At 43.7% G+C, this 8,899-nt stretch overlaps 1 protein-coding gene and 2 pseudogenes across 1 annotated transcript in view; all 3 read right to left on the bottom strand.

The window, feature by feature from the left end:
- Positions 1-2,117, bottom strand: part of POLE2 (DNA polymerase epsilon 2, accessory subunit) — a 41,712-nt gene extending 39,595 nt beyond the window's left edge. The window contains exon 1 of the mRNA XM_004698569.3: positions 2,050-2,117. Coding sequence (XP_004698626.1) covers positions 2,050-2,117 — 68 coding nt within the window. The remainder of the gene's footprint in view (positions 1-2,049) is intronic.
- A 1,103-nt stretch (positions 2,118-3,220) lies between these two features.
- On the bottom strand, positions 3,221-3,753 carry LOC101640860 (annotated as a pseudogene).
- A 4,222-nt stretch (positions 3,754-7,975) lies between these two features.
- The window catches only part of LOC101644203, a 2,813-nt pseudogene continuing 1,889 nt past the window's right edge, over positions 7,976-8,899 (bottom strand).

Here is an 8,899-nt window from a genome sequence, read left to right as displayed (position 1 = left end):
GACACCCCGTGATCACACAGGTTGATATGTTGTTCCATGTGGGCTTTGTTGCTTCAGAGCTAGATGGCCGCTTGTTTACCGGGTGATTTTTTTTTAAGGAGAACAATTATGCTTTTAATTGATGAGTGAAGCTCAAAGATGACTTCTGGGGAATGGTATAAATTCCAAGTTTAATGGGTACCTTAGGGTGATAGTTCCAGGGATTCCTCAAGTCTCAATTGATCTAGTAAGTCTGACCAGGACAGTAAGGGAGAGACTGATAGGGCAATGATTCATGACCGTGTGACTTCCACACTGTCCCCTTAGGAAGCCTGGTGGCACAGTGGTTATGAGTTGGGCTGGTCACAAGGTCGGCAGTCCTTCAACCACTCTGCAGGCTTTCTACTCCAGTAAAGAGTTAGTCTTGGAAACCCCCAGGATCAGTTTTACCCTGTCCTATAACCTATGAGTCAGAATCAAAAGGAAATCAGTGAGTTTGGTTTTTGGTAATGTCACCAATAAGGTGAGCTCCATCAAGGACACACCTCTTCTCTGGGCTGGCTGCAGACCACTGGGGAAATATACTTTCCAAGGTACTCTGTCTGAAGCCAAGGTTATCTACATCCTTGGTTAATGATCGGAAGCAATTCAGTGGAGGCTGAATCTACATGGGGATGCTGCAAATGGATTTTGGGCTGTCAAGGACATCCACAGCCTTCTGAAAACCGGGGTGACTCAGAATTTAAGCTCTAACACACAATGAACAATATATATAGAAATAGTTTAAAGGTAACCTAAATTGCTGGTAAAAAAAACCAAAACCTCACCAAAACACAATAAAATATTATAAACAAAACAATAAGTACAAAAAATCTAGTACATAAGGGTTTCAATATACACTATATAAAATATTGTATTCTAAAAATCAACGCAGATGTAAATGAGAAAAATCTTGGAAAGGCCTGTTTCTATTGCTCCTAAAACTTGCTTTTGGAGGGAGATGTCAGACAGTGCAGGATATGACAAAATAATAATTTATAAATTATCAAGGGTACATGAGGGGGGGAGTGGGATGGGAAGGGAAGGGGAAAATGAGGAGCTGATATTAAAGGTTCAAGTAGAAAGCAAATGCTTTGAGAATGATGTTGGCAACAAATGTACAAATATGCTTGACACAATGGCTGTATGTATGGATTGTGAAAAGAATTGTACGAACCCCCATTAAAATGATTTTTTAAATTACTTTTAAGGCTAAACTGTAAAGAAAAAAATTTTTTAAATTAAAACAGAAAAAGAAAAATATTTAAATAACCAGGTGAGAACCTACACAATGCCATTAAGCCAATTAATTCTGACTCTTGGGGACCCTTCAGGACAGGGTAGAACTGCCCCAAGACTGTCAAGTCTTTCGGCAGTAGGCAGCCTATAATCTTTCCCTCATGGGCTGGTTGGTGGTTTCTAACTGCTAACCTCCAGATTGGCAACCCAACTCATAACCGCCACACCACCAAGGACCTTTCTGAATACGCATGCCTTAAGCTTAGCTTTTAACTCTCCAGGAAATCCTTGAGCCGACATTGTGATGGTTCGGGCACCCTAACATCGGCAACACTGACATCTACCGAGGTACATTTGGGTCTCACTTGATGTCACTGTAGTTCCGTGAAATAGCGTAGATACTCCCATTTTGCAGAGGCTTAGGGAGGGTGGTAGGTGCCCGAGTCACACTAATTAGCTGCTACTTCGAGACAGATCAGTGCTTTTCGGGCTCCATTTGTCAACTGTAGGAGGAGCGTCTGCCCTACGGAGGTGAAACGTCGATATTTTGCTCAAGCGTCAGAGAAACAAGAAAGTATCGAGCAAGTCGATCGGCTACAAAAGGCTCTTTTAGGTGTCCTGTCAATCGAACAAGTCGATCGGCCACAAAAGGCTCTCTTAGGTGTCCTGTCACTAGTTAAGGCCAAGCTCCCCTACGCGGACTGGGAGCCACCGAGGCGCGTTTCGCTGCCTCGATCGGTACCGCGGTCTCGGCTCACCTCCCCCGCCCCGCGCTTTGCCGGCTGGACTCACCCCCGAAGCATCAAGCCACGAAGCTTAAAGGCCGAGAGCGCCCGGCTCCGCACCCGCTCTGGCGCCATGTTTGCGTTTTGGCGCCACTGCAGCGGCTCCGCCCCTTCCGGACGCGCCTCGCCTGGGCCCCGCCCAGCTGCGGGTGCGCCGGCGCAGACTCGGCAGCTCCTCCCACTTGACGGGCCGGGACGGGGAGCCTACAGCTTAAAAGTGGAGATGAGCCTGCGCTCCTTTGCTGCTGGGAGGGGACGAGTGGGAGGGAATGCCTTTCCTCGGTGTCTGGTTGGGAATGGCGCGTCCTTCATCCCAAGTGCGTCATTGAACCACTCAGCGCTTAGAGTTATCTGGCTCATCCCTGACCCGCCATCTCCCCTTCTTTCTGAACCGTGACAGCGGTTGGGGCTGGTACCCACGCGAAGGCGGGGCGCCTTCCTGGTCTCCACGCCGAGTCCGAATCGATTCGATGGCAGTGAATTTGTGTTTTGGGTACTACACGCTGGCCGTTTTCTTTCTATTTTTTTTTTTCAATTGTTAGTCTCTTTATTCTTTTGATAAGCTCATCCATTTGTAGGTGATGAAATGCTTAAGGGTCCACTTCAGATGCTGGCACCGCTAAGAACATGGTCGCTCCCTTTACTTAAACTCAAAATTAAGCCTTTGGATTCTTGTCTCTGTTCTCTTCTGATCCCTATACAGTAGTTTGGCTGGAGCAGGCCTCTGGAGACAGCCTCACACTGCAGCGGTCTACACGTGGCTCTAGCTTCTCCAGGAGCACTAGAGGGTGAATTTAGTTTCCTGATAGTCAACTAGGAAGCGTTCTCAAGTGAGTTTACATGCATTTTATTTTTAGATACCTACACGACTTTTTTTACCTTAAAAAAAATGCCTTTGTGAGCTGATGCCAGGGCAAGCAAATGTTTTGAGAATGATGAGGGCAATGAATGTACAAATGTGCTTTACACAATTGATGTATGTATGGATTGTGATAAAAGTTGTATGTGCCCCTAATAAAATGATTTTTAATTTTTTTAAATGACTCTGCTCCATATAAATCGTGGTCAAAAGTAAATGAAGAGCTCACGATGACATCAGTTCTGTTTGTCCTGGTGTCGGGTGGGTGAACAGCAGCCGGTTAGGATGAAAGGCGATCGGTCATGAGCTGCCCACTGTGTTAGCATGTCTCCATCCCTAAGCCTTCCTTAAAGAAGGTCATATACGGGGTCACACGATCTTCACGGTAGTCCAGCAGAGCAACCATGCCGTCTGGATTCATGTTCTCACCAAGAAAGCACTGGCAGTTTTTGAAATTTGCAAGGATGTTGTGTTAGACAGGGTTCTCTAGAGAACTATCTCAGATGTGCTTAATTTGTTCCGCGCCCCTGGTTTCTGCACGTCGTTTGCCTTTGTTTGATTTCATGTAGTCTTTGATGTACTTCTTGTAGGCTTCTTTTGTGAAGCTGGTTTCCTGCAAGTGATGGTTCATGACAATATCAACAGCAGTGACCATTGTGCTTCCTGTTCCATCACCGTAGGGGCCTTCAGCTGAGGGGTTAGTACCAATGAGCGAGTCATCGGTGTTACCTTCGGTCCTGCTGACCATCTTCCCCTCCACTTCCAGATACAGCTCGTCGTCTGCGATCTCCCAGATCTGGTAGATGTCGGAGAACATCTCATCACGGCGATGAGGTCCGGGTAGATGATCATGATGGCGACTAGAGGGAGGCAGGCGGCGCTGGCTTAGCAGGAGCCCAGAGCACAGAGCGAGGTGGTGCAGCCGGAGCAGCACTTGGTGTGGGGGGTGGAAAGCGGGTGGAAAGGGCACACACTGGCCCTTTTAACTCCTTGGAAATACATTGCTGTAAGCCACTAGGTTTCCCCTGGCATTCACTATGGCTGTTAGGATCGCTCCCATACACCTCACTTTTCCCCCTAGTGCTGAGTCCTTTAGCCTAGCAAACGCACCCTGTGTGATCTAATGACTCAGAAGCAACTGTAGAACAGTGAATGTGGCTCTTGGTTTCTATGACACACTGTCAGGCCCACTGTGATGCCGACTCATGGCGATTCTACAGGACAGCACAGAGCTGCCCCTGTGCGTTTCTGCGACTTGTTTGCCGGAGTAAACAGAAAGCCCAGTCTTTGTCCGGTGGATGGTGGTTTGCAGCTGACAGCTGCCGGGGGGAGCTCAAGGCATAACCATGATGCCACCAGATTTCCTTCCCATAGGTGGGAGCGCTTTTAATTTAGTGGATGTTTTTTACATCCTCATTTTACCGATGAGTAAGCCAAGGCACAAAGATGGCAAACTGGTTGCTCACGATGGCAAAATCCAATAAGTGGTGGAGTCAGGATTTGAATTCCATTAGTCTGACTCCAGCAAACGAACTCACTCTTCAAAATGATGCCTTTAATAAATTAAATACTTTGTAGTGTGCTGTGCAATCTAACAAAACGAGGCAATTTCTATGTACTGGCCTTCTATGTACTGGCCACCTGGTACACGCACAAGGCGTGGAACAGAATTGAGAACCTAGAACTAATCCATCCACTTACAACCAGCTGATTTTTGACAAAGGGCTGAAATATATTAAAAGGGCAAAGATCCCCTTGCAGAGGGGTCTCGGGGAGGAGATGAGCCAGTCAGGGTGCGATGTAACAATGATGAGAAATACAACCTTCCTCTAGTTCCTAAAGGTTTCCTCCCTGCTCCCACTACCATGACTCAAATTCTATCTTGCAAGACTGGCTAGACCAGAGGATGTACACTGGTACAGATAGGAACTGAAAATACAGGGAATCCAGGACGGATGAGCCCTATAGGACCAGTGGTGTGAGTGGCAAAACAGGGAGGGTAAAGGGAGAATGGGTAGGAAAGAGGGAACCGATTGCATGGAGCTGCGTGTGACCTCCTCCCTGGGGGACAGACAACCAAAAAGTGGATGAAGGGAGACGTCGGACAGGGTAAGATATGGCAAAATACCCATTTATAAACTATCGGGGGCTCATGCGGGAGGGGGGAGCGGGGAGGGAGGGGAAAAATGAGGACCTAATGTCCGGGGTTTAGATGGAGAGAAAATGTTTTGAGAAACGATATACAAATGCGCTTTACACAATTGATGTGTGTATGGATTGGGATAACAGTTGTATGAGCCCCTAATAAAGTGTTAAAAAAAAAAAAAAGGGCAAGAGGTAGACTCTTTGACAATTGGTGCTGGCAAGACTGGCTTTCATTTGGCAGAAAAAAGAAATGAACTCAAGCTGGATCAATGACCTAAATGTTAGAACCGAGAACTATAAAGATCATTAATGAAAAAAATAGTAACAGACTTAGGGGACTTGATACAAGGCATAAACACACTATCAAACATAATGAAAAGCACACAAACAGCAGAAGACAATAGATGACCAGGACCTCCTAAAAATAGGACACTTAGGTGCACCCAAAAATTTCACCAAGAGAATAAGAGAATCAACCAACTGAGGAAATGACATCAGATGAGTTAATCTTTTAAAAATATTTTTAAAAAATATTTAAAACTCCAGTACTACCACAAGACAACCGATTAAACAATAGTCAAAGGACATGAACAGACATTTCACCAAAGAAGACATTCGTGGAGGCACAAGATCATTAGCCATTTGAGAGATACAAATAAAAATGAGATTATTACTTCACTCCAACAATAAGAGCAAAGTTAAAAAAAAAACATACCCACTGGCAAAGGTGTGGAAAAACCGGAACCCTCATACACTGTTGGTAGGATTATAAAATGACACAACCAGTGTGACATATCCTCAGAAAGTTGGGGATAATAATAGCATATTACCCAGCAATCCCACTTTTGGTGTATCTCCTAGAGAAATAAGAGCCACGACTAGAGTAGATATATGCAAAGCCAAATTCATTGCAGCCCTGTTACCATTTTAAAACATGGAAACCGTCTAAATGCCCATCAGTGGAAGAATAGATAAATAAACTTGGTACATTCTCAAAATGGAATATCATGCAACATTAAAAATAATCATGTATCTGTAAAGTACCCTATATAATATGAATGAACCCAGAAGACATTGTGCTTAGTGAAATCAGGCAATCATATAAAGGCAAATATTATAGGTGATGATGATTTATTATTTATTTTTTGGAAGAAAAGGTTTGCACACTAAAAGAAACATTCTTTGATGATTACCAGAAGTGGGAGGGAGAGGAAGTCTTGGGCTAAATGGTAGACAATTGTTAACTTGTGTGAACTGGAAGGCAATAAACAGTAAGAGAGAACTTAGAGGGGAAAAATGATCAAGGCAGAGAAAGACACTGGGAGGCTTGTAAGAATTAAAGCAACAAAGGAAAATTCTATTATGTACACAACCCTGTAATAGTGATCTACAAGTAGATGCTTGGACAGACACGGAGGCTGGAAAGTGTGGACGAGTAGGCGAGTATATTGTGATTATGTTTTAAAGAGGGTATTTATAAAGGTGTATTTACCTTTGCTGCTATTATATGTATGAATCTGGTGGACAAAGTTATGCAAACACTTTAAGGGAATAAGTTGCTGGAGCTGGAGGATCAGGGCCACAGTCTCACGGGCACCAAGGTTAATTGGTATAGCATAGTTCACAAAGACATTCTCCCTTGCTGAATTGTGACTGGGGTCTTGAAAGCTTGTAAACAGCCATCTAAGATGCAACTATTGGTCTCTCCCTGTTCAAAGGAAATGAGATTGATGAAAGATCCATGAAAACAGTTGTCCAAGGACCTGGACAAGGAACTGTAAACCAAACAAACATCAGTCTCCAATCCTGAGACCAAAAGTTCTAGTTAGTACCCAACTAAAACTAACAACTGCTCTGAAAAGGATCACCTTAGAAGGTCCTAAATAGAGTGGAAGAAAATGTGAAATAAAATTCAAAATCATGAAATACAGCTGTCCTACAGGGTCACTGGGAGTCCAGAGAGAGTGCATGGCAGTGTAGGGTTTTTTGAGTATTGGTTGGAGACTATGGCTCTGAGTCACCCTTTAGGCCTGGAAGTATGATCGTTCAGGTGGTAGAATAACCAACTACTTAAGACCAAGGAGGCAAAATTTACCCAAGGGCAAAGTTCAAAGGATGAAGGAGGTGGAATAAAACTAGGAAACACAGGGAGGAAGTGGAATAAGCAATGGTGCATTTAGAGTATTGCAATGGATGACTTGAACAAAATTCAATGAATCATTGAATATGAACTGATGATCTTCTCTGTAAAACTTTACCTAATTCACAATGAAAAGGGTTTTTGTTAATTCACTTTATTTAGTAATATAATCAACAAACATTTAGTATCTACTATGTAGAAAGTCGATATGAATCAAGGAACTGGGCAAAGGTCTTTTGTTGTTTTTCTTTTTAAGCTATTTGGTACTAACCTCAGTATTAACTGTATAGAGAAAGCGGGTGCTCAATCGATACGTACTAAGTAAATGAGTAGTAAGCAGCCACAACCTCCAGAAATGCCATCTTTCTGCCTGGGCTGGGTTTTGACTTCAGTAACATCATTTTTGGACCAATAGTTGGTAAATGTTTTCAGTCTAGTGACAGATAGTAAATATTTTCTGCAGTGTGAGTTAGATGGTCTCTCAGCTGCTACTAGACTCTTCCTGTTGTAATGTAAAAGTGGCCATTGACAACATTCTTACTTAATAAATTACACTGGCTGATTATAGATATTGAATTTTGAATTCCTGTAATTTTCACGTTGCAAAAATATTCCTATTTTGCTTGAAGAATTTAAAATATAAATATTGTACTTTTTTTTTCCATTTTAAGGTTTTGCTTTTCTTTATAAATAGTTCTCCTGCTGACGTCAGACATGTAAACCGTTGGGTAGGACTCAGAAGCACAAGGTAATAGTGGTGGCTTTTCTGATTCATTTGTCATCCTCACAAATAAAGGGGGTTCCTTGTATAAAGTGCCATCAAACCAGCAGGACCGCGTTTATGCACCCATAGTTTTCAGGATTGTTGGTAACCTGGCCATGTTTCCCCCAAATCACCTTGCCTCCTTGCGTCACCAGGCCCAGCTCGCTCACATTCACTTCAATTCCGATCCCTTTGGTAATAACACCCAGCGTTGTGCGCAGTGGGGATGAGGGGTTCTTCTTTACACCAAGTATTGGTAAGCAAAAGGTGGCTTTAAGTTCAGGGTGCGTAACAGGTGCCTTCGTGAAACGTAAGCCCATGGGTCTGATGAATCGTTCATACTTCGGTGGTTTCCGTGTAAAGCCATCCCCGACAAAGCAAACTTTAGTAACCATCCTTTTCCAGGCCTTCTTTTTCCTCCTTCCTGTTCGAATAATTTTTAGGACTTCAGTTTCTCCCTGGACACAGACTTTGAGCAGAGGGACTTCCCATTTCCCCGCTTTCTCTTTTCGTTTTTGTTTGATCCTACTGGAAAGTACTTTCGCTCGAGACTGTCTCTCCCTGTCCAGCAGAGGCAGGTACTGCACCTTGTGGAGTCTTCTCATCATTCTTTTGTTTGGTGTTTCTCTTTTCATGCATCTTGATAGTCTTTTTCGTTTGTATTTTCTCAGCATGACACTGCTATGGTAGAGGTTGGCCTTCAGACCAATCATCTTTTTCGCCTTCTTTGAACGTCCATGAGCCTCTCGACTTTCTTACTTTCTCTTTCTCTCATGGTAATCCAAATGATACCCATAGCGCTTCCGGTGTGGGAGTGGGGTACTAGAGAAACAAATCAATAAGATAGAGAATAGATGTTTGTTTGACCTCTCCCTCCTGGAAGTTTTCCTTCTTTGTCTAGCCAGAGGTCAGATAAAGCCACACTGTTTACTGGGTTGTTTCTGGGAAGT

This window comes from Echinops telfairi, unplaced genomic scaffold (genome assembly GCF_000313985.2).
Source record: "Echinops telfairi isolate 266 unplaced genomic scaffold, ASM31398v2 ScPeMD7_18;HRSCAF=68, whole genome shotgun sequence".
NCBI classification, from domain to species: Eukaryota; Metazoa; Chordata; class Mammalia; order Afrosoricida; family Tenrecidae; genus Echinops; species Echinops telfairi.
This window is presented reverse-complemented; position numbering and strand designations above follow the sequence as displayed.